The 16,607-nt window shown below is 48.6% G+C and overlaps 2 protein-coding genes and 3 non-coding genes across 5 annotated transcripts; 4 read left to right on the forward strand and 1 right to left on the reverse strand.

Moving 5' to 3' along the window:
* Positions 1-3,627: 3,627 nt before the first annotated feature.
* On the forward strand, positions 3,628-6,397 carry schA (serine/threonine protein kinase SCH9; the record flags this gene model as incomplete). Its single annotated transcript, XM_025663666.1, has 2 exons — positions 3,628-4,901; positions 4,966-6,397. The coding sequence occupies 2 exons, from the start codon at positions 3,628-3,630 to the stop codon at positions 6,395-6,397; spliced, it is 2,706 nt and encodes a 901-aa protein (XP_025512836.1).
* A 4,924-nt stretch (positions 6,398-11,321) lies between these two features.
* On the forward strand, positions 11,322-13,730 carry BO85DRAFT_377918 (uncharacterized protein; the record flags this gene model as incomplete). Its single annotated transcript, XM_025656279.1, has 2 exons — positions 11,322-11,740; positions 11,816-13,730. 2 exons carry the CDS (start codon positions 11,322-11,324, stop codon positions 13,728-13,730), a joined length of 2,334 nt encoding a protein of 777 aa, XP_025512837.1.
* An 862-nt stretch (positions 13,731-14,592) lies between these two features.
* BO85DRAFT_t216 lies at positions 14,593-14,665 on the reverse strand. The gene has a single exon. It is a non-coding gene; the product is annotated as a tRNA-Phe (tRNA).
* Positions 14,666-15,214: 549 nt separating this feature from the next.
* On the forward strand, positions 15,215-15,287 carry BO85DRAFT_t205. The gene has a single exon. It is a non-coding gene; the product is annotated as a tRNA-Phe (tRNA).
* Positions 15,288-16,249: 962 nt separating this feature from the next.
* Positions 16,250-16,368, forward strand: BO85DRAFT_t206. Its single transcript has one exon. It is a non-coding gene; the product is annotated as a tRNA-Phe (tRNA).
* Positions 16,369-16,607: the final 239 nt, after the last annotated feature.

Below are 16,607 nucleotides of genomic sequence, written 5' to 3' on the forward strand. Positions count from 1 at the left end.
ACAGACCTTGAAAAGAACTTAACATGATGTCACTCAAAATCTCAAGTTATCGCTCATAGTGTAGTTAGATAGCTTGCATTGACACACCATAAGGAAACGAGGTCCGGGCGGAAAGGGCAATGCATACCTAATCGGGCAATCAGTCGATCCGAACCGGGTGCGAATTACTTCAAATAATGACCTTGGTTAAGATCCAGAGACTTTGCGGTTATGAATCATAGTAGTCCTAACAAGGTACTGTACATGTACCTCGAAGTACCTCTCCGGGACAAGTAGAGGGGGAAAGAAACTAATCCCTGTTATAGCAGTACTGTATTTGGACAACAACGAACCAAGAGAGGGTCAGTGAGCTGTGTGATGAGGGTATCTCAATGGTTGTTGATGAGTTGATGACAGTTGCGGTGACCAAGTAACTAGTACTCCACTGGTACCTACCCCACCCTCCCTCCATCCAATCCAACCGCGAAAGGAACCCCCAAAAAAAGAAGAATAAGAATTAAGAATAATGAGAGATGAGGAGGTGGCGGCGGAGAAAATGATCTCCGGTGGCATTTTCAATGATTACTTACCTTCTTGTCGGAGGGGCACTTAGCGTGAGGAGATGGTGGAGAGAGTTGAAAGAGGAGAAGAAGGAGAAAAAGCAGAAAAAACTATATCTATTTTAGCTTAAAAGAGGAATTCGCTATTGGCATGTTTTGCCGGAAATTTGAGGGTAGTGGGTGGCCGTGGAGGAGCATAAGCTTTCTACCGAATATTACCATAAGCAAGAAGAGTATCTGCAGGTCATTATATTGCATTTCTAAGTGGAAATATTGGGTGATAATGCCGTTTCATAGTAAGTAGTATACATAATATAGTAGTATAGGGAAGGAGGGAGGGATTGTGGCAGTTTTGGTAAATGGAAAAGATAGAGAAGCCTAAAGAACAGACGGACCCATTCCATGGCAGTGACTGGTGTTGGAATTATGCAGCGGGTTTTCTTGACTTTGGAGCATTCCCGGTTCCCACTCCCAGCCCACCCACCCATCCATCCATGTCCACCGGGCGGATAGCCCATCCTTGTCCAAAGAAGGGCCCAAGAGAGAAGGAGAAGGGAGGCAAACCGGCACATCATCGGACCTCTGCGGTCATCGACGGGCTTGGGAGCCTGTCATTCATCCTTTTGCTCTACACGGATAATAACTTATTCTCGTTTTTTTTCTAGAAGGAGGGGGGTGAGTGGGAGGAGGGAAGGGAAGAAGGAGGAATGGCAATTATTTCAACCATGCTGGACCCCCCTCCAGCAGAATAAAAAGAAGATAGAAGAAGAGGAGATGATGGTAGTGGTAGTGAATTAATCATCCAGGAGTTGTTTCTATTCCTGTTCCCTCTCTACTATCATTCTTCCAAGGCATCTCTATCCGTTCCAAGAACTGCCCCCCCTCCTTCTTCGTCTTCTTCTTCATCACCGCTAGATAAATGTTACTGTGTGCCTCCTCTTCCAGCCACCAAAGTGATGTGGTTCGTGGTTGACTTCACCAGTGGTTCCATCCCATACAGCGCTTCGTCTATTTGCCAGCAGCACCGCCATCTCCACTCCGTCTGAGGCCTTTTCCCTTTTCCTTTTACTTACGCCTCCTGCCGCGCTTTGATTCGTTCCCTTTCCAATGGGTGGCATTTGCCTCCAATTTTAAGGAACACTCCGAGACAACAATGCACCCTTGACTACTACTACTACTAGGGCTACTTCCTTCACCAGTAGCGTTTCCGAGGCTGTGCCAGGCTAACAGTAATCGGTTCGAAGAGTCATCATCATCATCATCATCATCAAACAAACCACCTTGACTGGTCATCACCATAAGACCCATCCTATAGTATAAGCACGTTCAACCAGACCTAAAAAAAGCCTTCACCACCAATTCTGACCTGTGTTCTGGTGCGAGAATAGAACCGGGAAGAAAAGAGGAGGTCACATCGTATTCTTGTCGTGTTTCTTCCATACAGAGCCATCGCTGGTTCCTTTGGTTTAACCTCAACCAACTCCCCCTCACCCAACAGATCCTGTAACTCACTCAGCTTCTGCACGCTTCCAAACCTTTTTTTTTTTGACGCGTTTTTGCCATCCAACTTTCTTTTCTCCTCCCCCAGAATCTCGGTCGCGAAAGTTACCACAAGTCGACGGTCCCCATCCGCAGTCCCTGACCCGTTCAGCGGCTTCAGCGGCAGCTTAGGTCTATGACTATTGGGGGGTTTGGTTCGTTTTTAACGCCACCTCATCGCCAACCTCAAATTTGAATTAACCGTCAAAACGTGATTTCCGAATTTCATCTTCCTTTTTATAACCTTGACATCTGCCGGGGTTACTTCTTTTCTTATTGTTTAAAAAAGAATTCAACCCATCCTTGTTTCGTGTTTTCTTCCTATCAGTTCTGGCCATCTGGTACGAAACCCGCCATCCGCCGGCGTCCGCCCGCCATTTGTCCGTCTGCGCCTGATTGACGCTAAGGCTCCGTCGCCCACATTGACGGGCATTAATTGCCTGCCCGAGACTGACTGATTGAGTTCTTGGAGCCCATAAGTGCCTTTCTTCGTCAAGTTCGCCCCGGGAATTCATTGGGTTTCGTCTGTGAGTAAAACCCTCCAGGTTGGTGCTTCTCATTCCGTGCCCTTTTTTTTCCTTCCCTCCCATTTTTCCCCTCATGGTCATTCATCGCTCTTCATCCTTGGCCGTCGACCCCATCAGCTCTACCCACTTTCCCTTCCACGGCTCCGTCGACACTCTCTTCCTAACAACTTGCCAGACAGTAACAGGGCATCCCGCTTTTCTACCCCTCCCTTCTCTTCGCCATCCGCACCCGATCGGATTCATCCTCCCGCAAACTTCCTTGACTTGTCAACCTCCGACAGCGTCTGACTCACCTTTTTGCTTCTCACGTTTCAACTTTCCTCGTCGAAAGACGTCATACCTTCAGCGATCTGTCCTCGACCATCTCGTCGGTTTGACATCACTACTTCTATCACAGCGGCGCGACCGACAGACTCGACCCTCGGTATTCCTGGTTGTGGATTTTGGGTGTCGGATGGAAACATAAAGATGGCTGCTGCTCAGAGTGGACTAGGGCCGCATGGAGATGCGGGCTCATTGAAGCAGCCCAGATCCCGGAGGTGAGTACAGTGTCGCAACTTTCACCACGTTCTTTGCTGTTTGGTCTGGATTTCATCGTATGCCGGGTGTGGCAAGAGAGAGTGTATGGTAGAAGGATGAAAGAGCTGGGTGCGAAGTTTTCGCTCAACGGCGGATGACTGCCGTACTTCAGCCCTCATTGTGTTGTCATGGTTAGCATGCAAGCTTCTCATCCTCGGTTTCTGCGGCGCTGCCCATGGATCATGTCGCGTGCGGGAGTCATCCACGACAAGCAATGGCTATATGCCGCACGGACTGAAGAGGGAAACAAAAATCGCCCTGCATGAGACTGCCATCCATTGCTCTTTCGATGCCAGCTCAAGACCTAGCACCCACCCCTGCTATACTGCGAATCGCTTGTCATATGCCTTCTGTCTTTGCGTTATCAGTCCACCATACGTAGCACTATGGGGGTCTTAATTACGCTGTCATGCCTTATCTCAACAACAATTGGGTTTCTAATCATGGCTGACTCGTGCGCTAGCAATGGTACGCAAGAAGACGACAATCAGGATCAAATCGGCTCCAACAGTCCAACTCCTACTGGGATCTCGACTCCACAGCCCGATTTAGCGGACAAGCGTCTGCCTTCCATAAACTCCAGTTATTTCCAGGTTGGTTCTCCCTCTGGTGATAAGTCCCGTTCCTCCAACACCTGGTCTTCTGAGACTTCTACTTCCGCGCAAAACCCCCAGTCGGATGCGGCCCCCACAGGGACACGGGATCGAGGTTCCTCACCCTCGGGCTCTTTCGTTATGATGGAGCGCCCCGAGGCTTCGGATACCCAGTCATCTACCGCTTCAACGGACCAGAGCCTTGAGACACACACATTGCAGCCGGAAACGTTGCCCCCAACGAATTTGCCTACTCCCCCCTATAGTTCCGCTTGTTCTCTTTTGCAGAAAGAATCGGATGAGGCTGAATTGGGCTCCTCTGCCCCGGACAAGGGCATGGGCTCCATCTTCAATACTTTGAAAAATTACCTCTCCCCCTCCGGAAGCATGTCATCTCCTGAACAAACATCCCGCCGTCACACCTCACTTCCCGTCTCAAGCGTCTCTGACGATCCAGTCCTTGCCTCCCACTTTTCCAACCCCTCCCTTCTTCCTGCCTCAGATGCATTCTGTTTGCCGGATGCTCCCCTTCTCGAACACGAAAAACCACATGTGTCTATGTCTTCTGAGAATCTGGCGAAGCTAACTGGAACTGTGTCGGATCTCGTGCGTCTAAAGAGTACACCTCCTCTCACTCCTCGAGCAATGTCCAATGAAGGTTCGCAAACCGACAAGAAGCCACCCACCTCCTCCCCTCATCCGTCGGAGCCTGCCCAGCCGCCCTCCGATGAATCGGCGAATGCAGCCGACGAGATCGCTGGCAAGCTCAACGAAGCCTTCCCCCCTGAAAGAGATACTCCCTCACCAACTGGTCCTCCGGTGGCCTCACTGAAGGGCAAGCTCTACGTAAACATATCCGAAGCTAGAGGGCTCCGACCTGGGTTCGACCCGTACGTCGTCTGCGTTTTTGAGTGGAATGAAGTCATCTCCAAGAGCGCCCAGGACGAAGAAGCGGCTACCTTGGAACGCCAACAGAAAGAACAAGAGAAGTCGGACCGTGAGGCTGGACGCCCAATGGCGATACCCATGAAGAGTCGGCAAAGCAGCAACAACAGCGCGCTCGACGGTGAGCCTCGGGGGCGTGCCCCAGTGACCGACCCGCATTGGAACCACGAAGCGGTCTTGTACGTTCATCCTCCTGTTAGCCATGTTTAACGAAGGGTATGTGGACTAACTATTACCTTATAGCGATGTCTTCGGTGATCAGTCAGAGGTAGATGTCTCGGTGTATGATCGCAAGGATCAGGAAGCATTCTTGGGCCACGTGCGCCTTTGCATCAACTTGAAGGATGACAACAGCCGGCTAGAAGGATGGTTCCCTCTGAAGTCCCGTGGCGCGGGTGACTCTCAAGTGTCTGGGGAGATCCACATGGAGATGCGCTTCGAGCGGACAGAGAAGAAGCAGGTTGGGCCGAATGACTTCCAAATCCTCAAACTCATTGGCAAAGGGACGTTTGGCCAGGTCTATCAGGTCAAGAAAAAGGACACACGTCGTATCTACGCGATGAAAGTCCTGTCGAAGAAGGTTATCATTCAGAAGAAGGAGGTCGCACATACTCTGGGAGAGCGGAATATCTTGGTCCGCACAGCCATGGCGGCTTCACCTTTCATCGTCGGCCTGAAGTTCTCCTTCCAAACACCCACCGATCTTTATCTTGTCACAGACTACATGTCCGGTGGTGAGCTGTTCTGGCATCTTCAGAAGGAGGGGCGATTCCAGGAGGCCAGAGCGAAGTTCTACATTGCCGAGCTCATTCTAGCTCTGCAGCACCTTCATGATCACGACATTGTTTACCGGGATCTCAAGCCGGAGAACATTCTGCTCGATGCGAATGGTCACATCGCGCTCTGTGATTTCGGTCTCTCCAAGGCCAACTTGACCCAAAACGACACGACGAACACGTTCTGCGGTACGACTGAGTATCTGGCTCCGGAAGTATTGCTTGACGAACAGGGATATACCAAGATGGTCGATTTCTGGTCCCTTGGAGTTCTCGTGTTTGAGATGTGCTGCGGCTGGAGTCCATTCTACGCCGAGGACACGCAGCAGATGTACAAGAACATCGCTTTTGGCAAAGTCCGGTTCCCTCGAGACGCTCTTAGCACGGAGGGAAGGAACTTCGTAAAGGGCTTGCTCAACCGGAACCCCAAGCACCGCCTTGGTGCCAAGGGCGATGCAAAGGAACTTATGGCACACCCATTCTTTGACGACGTCGACTGGCAGGCATTGGGCCGGAAGGAGGTGATCCCTCCGTTCAAGCCAACGCTCAAGTCTGACACTGACACTTCCAACTTCGATCCCGAGTTCACGAATGCGCTCGAGACCAACAACTCACTCAATGACCGTGCAGCTGCCATTGCCAATGGGTTTATGCCGGCGTCGACGCCGTTGTCTCCCGGTCTGCAGGCCAACTTCAAAGGCTTTACCTTTGTTAACGAAAGCTCCATGGATCACCACTTTACCAATGAGCCTGGTGACCACATGGAAGAGGACGCTGAGACTTGGCAACGACCTCAGCAGCCGGCAAGCACTGCCAACCACCGCATGAGTGGGGTACAGAGGACACACGAGGGCGGCGAGCCCGGTATTTTCAACGTTGATGATAATTTCGACATGTGATTATGGCCTGATGCATGATAATGGAGTTGTGATTTGTGCCTATTTTTTGACCCTTTTTGCTTTTGTACATGCCGTCGTGGGTGATTAGGGCTTAGCTGTTGTTACCTTTCGTTTCTGGTTTGCTATTCGTGGTTTACACCTTAGCTTTTGTTTATTTTTCTTGCTATGGTAACAGCAGTATTAGTCCCCCGCAGTGGTTTGATCATATTTTGCTCTCTTCATATCTTTATCGCTATCTGCGGCTTCCATGTCTTGATTCTTTTTCACTGGTCATCTGGATATAGATGGTTGGATATACTTCACCGATCAGGCTTTGTCCTGCACGGAAGGGACATGAGCCTGGTCCACGAATACTTGACCTTACATTTGCACTTTGTTCTTCCGTCAAACCTTGTGATATCCGGCAGTCGCCTGGCTCCATCGCCGGTCGACCCACGTGCTGCCTTGAATTTGCGGTTAGCTTTTGCGAACTCGTATTGGTCTTGTTCCCGGATTCTTGACTTTCGCATGCGGAGGAGTTACAAGCATGAGTGACAAACACGCACAACATAGTGAAGTGTTGATGCAGGGGCGTTATTATCCGGCAGCATGGCGCAGGAGGACGCTTGCTTGAGATTGTCTGTTGGCTAGATCGGTCAACAATATACACAAATTGCCTTGAATTGTTCTAGGTTTATACGTAAGTGTCCAGATCGTAGTTACTACCGTGCAGTAAGCAAGCGAACTGTAGCAGAGAGGGAGAGGAAGAGGGAAAGAGAAAGCCCAGACCAAGCCAACCCTAGACCCAAAACCCACGAAGACGGCACAAATTAAACCATCTGAAACACACATCCATAGATCAATCGGGACAAGCCGTGTCCAACGAACACCCCTTCCCCTACATACATATATCTATCTAGTATCTACCCGTACAAACCCGATCTAAAATTATCTAGTTACTAGAGAATAAATACTAGGTGGATACTGGATAGATCTTCTCAAACCCGATGGACCCTCGGCTGAAACCGACCCAACAATCCAACATTGAACCTAAGTAAAGCCATGAAATCATGGGTGCCAGACTGCCGAGTGCACTGGCAGACAGACCTATTTTTGTCTGATGATAAGACTAAAACAAGAATATTCGCTGAGACAAGACATTGTCTGACATACACGGGAAGAGTACACACACAGCACTCTTTACTTACTAACGATAGTACCAACGATAAAGTGATCTGATTCGCGCTGAGCTCAGATGAGGGATTCCTTCAGGGTAAGTTACTATATTTATATATAGTACTTAGTGTATTTTGATTGTGTTGTGTTGTGTTGTGTTGTGTTGTGTTGGGACTAGGTATCAGATCAGATCAGATCCTAGTACTGTGCTTAATGCACTGTTAAGCTTACAATGTAAATAAATAAATAAATAAACGAATGTGCAAGAATCAAAATAAAATGCCAGGCTGAGATGCGATGTGATGGATGATGGCGATGTGATATTGTGTGATAACTACCTAAACTATATTTGGATAAGTAAGTTATGGTAGGTGATGATTTGTGTGAAAGTTTTCTGAGACACGAACGAACACTAACTAGCCAATGAAAGATACTCTGGTGCGTTTACTGACTCACGTCTTTGGGGGTTTGAAGGATTATCACTATTAGACTTTACTAGATGGGGTATAACTCTATTACTACTTAGGAGTTTAGTATACTAAATTGCCTTGGTCTGGTCTGGAAGAGGTGGTGGTGGTCGCTTTGGGGGCCGTGCGAGTGGTAGATATGGACTTTTATGGTATGTAGTGGTGATGATCGTTTCTTTGTTTTTTTTCTATTATTTTGTGGAGGATTGTTGGTAGGATGTATTCCTTTGTAGTGCGGGTTGGTTGGACAAAGCAATTGAGTGTAAATAAATGGATATGAATTAATAAGTAGTTTGAGGTTTTGAATGTGTTTGTTTAGGGTTGACACCCTTGTATAACAGTTTATATCGTAGTATGTAATCCATGTATCCATCCCCCACGGATATCCCGAACCCCATTCCACTGCAGTTCGCATCACCAAAAATCTTGGCCGAATTTTTTAGTTCCCCTGCAACCACACAGAAAAGGGAACCAATGACCTCCCAACAAGGAACCCGGAGTGTAGATCCTATTTCCCTTCGCAAAGATCCGAAATAATCAATACAAAAGTATAACGTACTCGGGCCAATCGTGAGGCCGGCTCTAGTTGAGCGAAGCAACACTTGCAGGGGGGGTTGCTGCAGCCACCACCACCACCACCGGACGGACGGCCCCACGGACCCCTGACTCGAGGGAAGAACTTGAGTTACATACGTACTAAGTTGGTTAGGTGTGGTAGTATGTGAAACAGGCTATTGTGGTTCCTTGTTTTGTTTTTCTTTTCTTTTTTTTTTATTCCATGGCATTGTGTGGAGGGTGGTGGTGATGGTGATACAGAGAGTGCTTATTTATATACAATGAATGATACAGGGGGAGGGGTTGGATCGGTCGGAAGAAAAATGGCACATCAATGCCAGGCCAGTGGTTGTAGGGTTGTATGTTGCACTTGCCGGAGGAGAGTGGAGTGTATCATGCGGCATTTGTTCGGATCGGTTGGTTTCGGGATATTTGTGTAGTTATTTATACATTAGCATATTATGCTGTGTAATCGGTCCAGGATGAAATTGAGGGGGAAGAAGTTCGGATTTAAGAGGTTGTACTAGTACCTAGTATCTACGTACTTACAATGTAGGTATCGGCTGTGTGGATGATGGCGATTAGTGACTTTTATATGCATGTTATTCAGCTCGGACAACAATCATTGTATATTGCATCCATATTAACCAATCTATATGACGAAACAGGTGGAACGCATTGAGACAGTTATCTCCGAGCGCGGTATAATTCCTTCACCATCGTTGTCTGAGATTGATGCTCCAAAAACGGGGGCTGACTAACTGCAGGCTGCGTGGGTTTCCACTTTCCACACACACATTCCCCTCATACACACTGAGGCCTCTGCTACACACGAATGGGTCCAACGCAACAGCCAATGGTTAATGGACGGTGCGAGCCGATGGCTGGAAAGGGACCCATCGCCATGGAGACTAGACTAAAGACGACTAAACGGGTGATAACGGTGGTTCGTCTTCAGGAGACGTGCTACTGTGCTGCAGGTTAGTTCGTTATTTCTGTTGCCTGCGTGTCTGCTGCATATTATATATGCACAGCGTACACTTACACAAATGAGACTTCTATCCCTCATGATATGTACATACTACCGACATCAATACCTCCCCCATGAACACGATAAATAATAGCTGCTTTTTCTCTCGTCATATTGTGTAAAATCCTCTCAGCATGGTGATCGTAAGCTGCATCGACGTCATCAATCCATTGGATGGTATAAATAAACTTCAGAAAAGACCCCAACTACTGGATCATCAACCTTGTCCGGGGCAAGTTGAGCAAAGAGAGCAATAATGCGCACTGAAAAGGGGCTTTCGTAGCGTATCATCTCCATTCGGGACTAGCGTGGTTGTTCCTGACGCTAGTGCCAGCCCGGTCACCGCGCTAGACTCTACTCGGTATAGTCTTCCTGCCTCGTTCCGCGGGTGTCGAGGCAATCCCCTGCACGGGATTCCATGGATTCGGGGCTGCCACCTCCTTTTCCTTCCTTTTTCCTTCCTTCTCCTGCACCTCCGTCGTCATCCTTGACCCATCCCAAACTCTTGGTTCGGTTGGGTGGGATCGGGGCTACGGTGTGCTACCGTCTACATCATCAAAACAACCAAAAGCCAATTGACGGTTTTCAGGCCTTTTGATCTTCTGGGGATGATAATGATGATGCGCCGTCCTGCGAAACATTTGCGGAGTCGCTCATCCTCCCACTGAATTGTCGCATCGTTACTCGTTTGGGGTGATACTACAGCCGCCACTACTGTCTCCAAAAGACTAACCCTCCAGCTAACGATTTAGTTCACGGGCCTCTGTCCGCTTTTGCATTGGCAGTTGAATCCTGGAGTCGCCCGACAGTTTCCTTCTGCTTAGTTCATATCATCCTCCGTACGGCTGATGCAGCCCGTCATAACCGAGCATCGCTACCTCCCCTTCCCCCCCTGGCGACGGCTGCTCTTCCTTGGGTCCGTCAGTATTGGATGGATGAATATCGGATGGAGTGATGTTTGAGCCGAGGTCTCCGCTTTTCCTTTTCCAGCACGAGTCGCTGTGATGCCGATGCCCTGCAGTCTCACCACGGACTAGTGAACCTAAGATCCTCGTTCCTCCGGTGGGGACGATCGGCCCTCGACTGCCGTCCCAAGTCCTCCTATCTGGTAGTCCGACCACTCTTGACTACTGGATGTACACACTCGGAGAAGTGGCGTGTTCGCGGTGGCCTGCCTCTTGACTTTCTCGTGCCATCAATGGTCCTGCGTTAAGCTCTTTTGGGCGTTCAAACTAACTTCAGCCGACCAAATGTGTGGTCCTGATACTTGTTGGCGCCCGCTCTCACGCTAATGTTCCCCTCGTTCTCCTAAAATAGCGCCGCGCTGTCTTTTTTCTTTTTTCCCTCTCTTTCTCAAGTACTACTTCCTTTGGCCATCAGGTTACAACTTTCGTTGTGATTTCTTACTGTTGCTTGTTGTGTGTCCTTCCTTTTCGTTCCTTACATCCACACTCCTTCGTATATACACACTCTAGCTGGTGTGCCTCTTAATTTACTGTTCATACATTCCTGTGCCGTCCGTTCTTTTCGACCATCGTTTCCCCACTCGAGCGCCTTTCCCCCTTTCTCTGTCTCCAACGGTCTTTGCGCACTATTCATACAGGCCGCCACCACCACCACCACCACCACCACCACCACCACTACTTTTTCCCCCTCCACTAACTCTCCCCTGTGTGCCCTCTCACGGTGCTCGTCAAATGCAACACCGGTGTTCATCATGAGTGTCGTCGCCAGTAGACCCGAGAGCGCTGCTGTGCCCTTCAGCCCCATTCCTCAAAGCGAATTTATACATTGCAAGGATGCAGCATATGCCGTGACAGTGCAGCCGGTCTCCTCTCGAACGTCATCAGTTTCTTCCTTCAAGAGCAATTACAGTGTCTCTACTGCCCCTACAGTCTACTCTCCTATCTCTCCCACATCACCTGCTCGCGTATTCGACTCCGCTGCTTCCCTGGATAAGATACTGGAGTCGGTGTTTAAGCGACTACCGCAAGAAGTCTACGATGTCATTCTAGATCAATTGGAGCTTTTACATGTCGGCCCCAATCAGACCGGATGCTTAACATGCTTTCAGCGCGACTTGCACGCTCTGTCCTTGACCTGCCGGGCGTGGGAAAAGGGAGTCAGAGCGAAGTTGTGAGTATATTGTTCTGCTTTCAGCCCTTCGTCATAGCTATTCCCGCGTATGCTAATCGGGTCACCTGCATCCAGATATAACCGCATACACATCATTGGAAACGATTCGCCGTCGCAATTGAAGAAATACCGACTCAAAAGGGGAAGCCGCTTGAAGTTGCTCAGACGAACCCTCCGGGAGAGGAAGTTGCTGGCCAATCTCGTTCTTGAGCTTCGAGTCCCCCAAATGGACCTGTTGTTCACAACAGTGAAGCAGAGCACTCAATGGCAAGAATACCGAGACCTAGTCGCCTCGGTCGTCATGGTGTGCCCAAACTTGGAACGATTGCTCGGCTTGACCATCCCGTATAACCATGAGTTCGATCGTCTGACACATGCGTTGTCTACGCGTCGAAAGTTGAAGGAGCACACTTGGGTTCTAGGAGAGGCCCCGGCGGTCTCCGAAGAATCCCCTCGCAGCACATCATGCCCCTGGAGCTTGGGCCCCTCGCAAATGTTTGAGTTTCTCAACTACCATGTTTCGTGGACTAATCTAGAGACCCTGATGCTTTATGGCGTCAACGAGAACAACGCCCTGGAACCGAGCATCTTCCTTCGCATGGTCAGCCTCCTGCCGTCGCTGCGAAATCTTTGCATTTCCAACTTTGACGCGGATGCCTTTGCGGACAGCGCGCTTCTATGCCTACCATCGCTCGAATCGCTCCGTTTGGAGAACCTCCCGGGCGTGACTGATTCAGGGCTCTGTCAATTTGCCATGCGTCCAGAGTCTCGCTCGCTCAAGACCCTGGCCCTTATCGAACAGAACATCGATTCGTTGCTTACTATCTCGAAAATCCTGTCATCGCTGAGACAGTTGGAACGATTCAAGTTCGTCCAGAGCAACAAGAACCCTACGCTAAATGCCGATGGGATTGTTTTTCAACCACTTTTCGCCTCTTCGACGCTTCGATATCTGCATTGGGACGTTACAGGACCCGACTCGGCCGCCGGGCTCGGCAGGCTCGATTACGCTCCGTTTGTGAAACCACCGCGACATACAGAGTCCCCGAACTCTCATCTAGCTCAGAGTATTCTGTCTGTGGGCTTCCCTCGCCTTGAAGCACTGCGAGCACCCTCGGATATAGAACCTCCGGGAGTCCTTCAGGCTGTATGCCAGCCGATACCACGCGGGCAAGCACTGCTCAAGCCAGACCGTTACAGCCTCCCCCGTAGCTCCCACGGCTCTGTTACGACCCGACCAATGGCCCTGCCCGCCGGGAACAACTTGACTTCTGCTCGGATACGAGCGCAGACTTTTATTGATATGGCAGCGAAGGACACGGAAACCGGAATGCGGCTGCTCATCACTGATCACTCGGACTCGTACGTTCCAGACAATGCATTGGACGAACTTTCCGATGATGGGTCCGATCTGGACATGGACGAGTTCGGCATAGGTGGTGTGCAGCCTAAGAATGATGTCTTGCCCGATGATCACGAAGGTCCGGTCACCGTGTATGACTTCCGGATGCCAGCCTTCATGGGGAGGATAGGCTGTAGGACAAGTGAGAAGGACATCTCAATTCCACGATTTATCCTTCGACCAGACATACCAGGGCAGGATGGTGATGGAGGTTTAGTTGATTGGAAACATGTGCTGGCCTCCAGCCAGTCCCTTACATATGCTGCTGGAGTTGGAGTGAATTGCTTTGGCGGCAAGGGCTACGCGAAACCGGCGCCCGAAGAGCCGCCGTCGCCGACCTCAACTACAACCTCACGCTTTGGATGGGGCAGCATCGGCAGTCGGTCCGCGCTGGGCACCAGTCCAAACACCCCTACAACACCAGCGACGCCGATGAGTCTTTCGTCTACAACGGCACTCCCTTGGGACCGAGATACCTGCACCGGATCATGGAATTATAGCCACAAAAGTGGGAGGGACTGGTGGTTCCATATGGAACGAGACCGCCCAGGAAACGTCGAAATAGTTGACGTTAAGCGACTATTCTAGTCAGGTTGATGTACATCACCGGTGACGTGCATTTTGATCTTATCCTTCATTGGTACTTTTATTTTCTCAAGAATGGCATGCTATGGTACATGCTATCTGTTGCTATATACGCAGAAACGGCGTTTACGGATTGACGGATGGATGGACGATCTCATCAATTGTGGATTTTTCTCTTTCTTTTCATTTCTCTGGACATTTTCTGGCCTCGACATACCCGGTGCAGCAGGGATTATTCCCATCTCTATCTCATTAATTGGCATCTCTCTCTCTCGTCTTGGTGGTTCACTTACCGCTTGAATTTCTATCATCTTGGTCATCTCCATCTAATAGTGTTTGGCACCGGCGTGAGCAACGCAATTACATAATGCTGCAGCTCTTGTTTATTTCGTATATCCATGTGTCTTCGTTTGTACAGCTTATCATCTGGGGTGGCCTTTGTCGATTTCACATCTCGTTTTCCTGTATACTTACAGTACTTACGGTCAGACTGATCGGTATATATACCTAGTGCGTAATGCATAACTATGGACATCCAAAAAAAACATTAGTACTTCCACATTAAAGAGATTGTGATAGATAAGCAATATGTTCTCAGATAGATACCATCTTCACAACAAGTAGTTTATATATATGTAAGAAACCGTAAGTATGCTCCCCTTCTTCTTACTCTACAAGGTCACTTCATCACAAAACTGCAACGGATGAAAGTAAGACTGAGTACACACACAATCTAATCTACAATTCCAATGTTACTCCGTAAATAAAAGGATGATACACATACACAACGAAAAAAAAAAAAAAAAAGAAATAAATTGGATAGGTGAAGAAGAACAAAGAAGGAAAAAAAGATAAAAAAGAGGAATGGGGCAAGCCGGGCTTGAACCGGCCACCTCCAGATCTTCAGTCTGACGCGCTCCCAGATGCGCCATTGCCCCATTGGTTGATACGTTGGTAACCAAAGAGTGCTAAATGAAGCTAAACTTGATGTACAAAAATCAAAATAATTATTCTTAAGGCATTCGGGATGGACTATGCCTTTTCTCGGGCTATCTAGAATGGTAAGTGGTTGACGAAAGGTTGAGTGGGTAGGGGAGTTCGTTGACTTTCCCCTTTTAACTTGCCCGGATAATGGGACAATGAAGACTACAAGCACATAGAATGTACAATGCTCTAGATAGTACTTGTCCTTGTCTGCTTTCCAGGAACAACTCCCTCTTTGTCTATCTCTTGGCGTGGGCAAGTTTATATTAGATGGAATGGTATCGGAGAACTCGTAAATATAGTAAGTCCATCACCATGCAGGGATAGAATGTTTTATGGTGCTATTCCTACCCACCATGCCCAGGACATATCAACACCTCATCAAGTTACAGGCATGAGTCGATCGATCGATGTACTCCATATGCCTGTTGTAAGCATCTCTAACCGTTAACGTGTACGCTTCCCTCATATAGTCAAAACCCTGGTCAATGATCACCAATCAAGGGGCAATGGCGCATCTGGGAGCGCGTCAGACTGAAGATCTGGAGGTGGCCGGTTCAAGCCCGGCTTGCCCCATCCTTTTTTATTTTATTTTGTTTTCCTGTTCCTCTATGTTTTTTTGACTGTGGATAATTTGCATATTGTGGGAGGAGATGGTTGTGGGGTTGTTGTAGATTGCGCTAGCTGTATGCGGTTAGTCAGTGTTCATGAGAGTTTCTGGTTGATTATGTAATTGCTTAGTTGGTTGGTTGGCTGTATGCTGTTGAGGGAAGATTCCTTTCTTGTGAAGGTTACAGTATTATCCATTCAAAGACAATGTTCAGACCCAATGGTGGGGAATAGTTTACCTTGAAGTATGTCAGGGAAGGACAAGTGTTGAAGACTCGAAGCAGTCGCGTTGGTGGGTGATATTGCAGAGCGGATCTCGCCGGTTCGGGAGCTTCTTGAGGCTGAGGTGGATGTAGAAAGTAAGACGCAGTTGAGTACTTGCTTTGGAGGCATGGTAGACAGATATACCATGAAGTGAAGTGATGAGCAGTACGTGGTTTTGTTTAACATGTTGCAGAGCCTGATTGTTTCAGTTGGGATGTTTCATAATCAACTCCATGGCTTCCGAAGAACGGAGCATGGAACGAGCAGTCTAGGTGTTTGCGTACGGGGCATATCTGCATCAGTTGCAATACAGTAAACTCGAAAAGATACATTCTAGTCAAGTTCAACAGTTAGATGCATGTCAATGTCATCATATCGATTTCGGTGCAAGTACCATTAGTCGCAGACGGTCGACGGCGCCTAACGATAATATGTCAGTAAATGCATCAGTATACAGCCGTGCCAGCCAACTCCAAATCGCAATTACCCATAAATAACACCATTATAGTATGCTAAAAGTAATCATATAATATCAAAAATACGAAAAAATAACATATAGTGCGAAAGCTTCACACTCAGCGGTCGGATTCGCTGCATAATGTATACTTTGACATTTGCAAAAGGGCCTACAAGAGTAGTAAAAATTTATAGTATTTCACATAATCGGGGCAATGGCGCATCTGGGAGCGCGTCAGACTGAAGCTTTAACTTCGGCCCACAGGCTTCGTCCGAAAGGATGTCTCTGTAAATCTGAAGGTGGCCGGTTCAAGCCCGGCTTGCCCCATTCTTTTTTTTCCCGTTGTTTTCGGACGCGGATCGATCTCGCACCATCATCCACTTCAACGTAGTCTTCTTTCTCGGTCAGACCTGATTATCTTATGTATGTTTATTATTTTTGTCTCTTCTTTAAATTCGGAAGTTTCTTACGCAGCCCTTCTATTTGGTTCAAGCCCCTCAAACCTTCTCGATGATTGCATGTTCTTCCATCTACTTACCTCACGGATAATCCAGCCACCCTTGACG

Source organism: Aspergillus piperis (assembly GCF_003184755.1).
Source record: "Aspergillus piperis CBS 112811 unplaced genomic scaffold BO85scaffold_17, whole genome shotgun sequence".
NCBI classification, from domain to species: domain Eukaryota; kingdom Fungi; phylum Ascomycota; class Eurotiomycetes; order Eurotiales; family Aspergillaceae; genus Aspergillus; species Aspergillus piperis.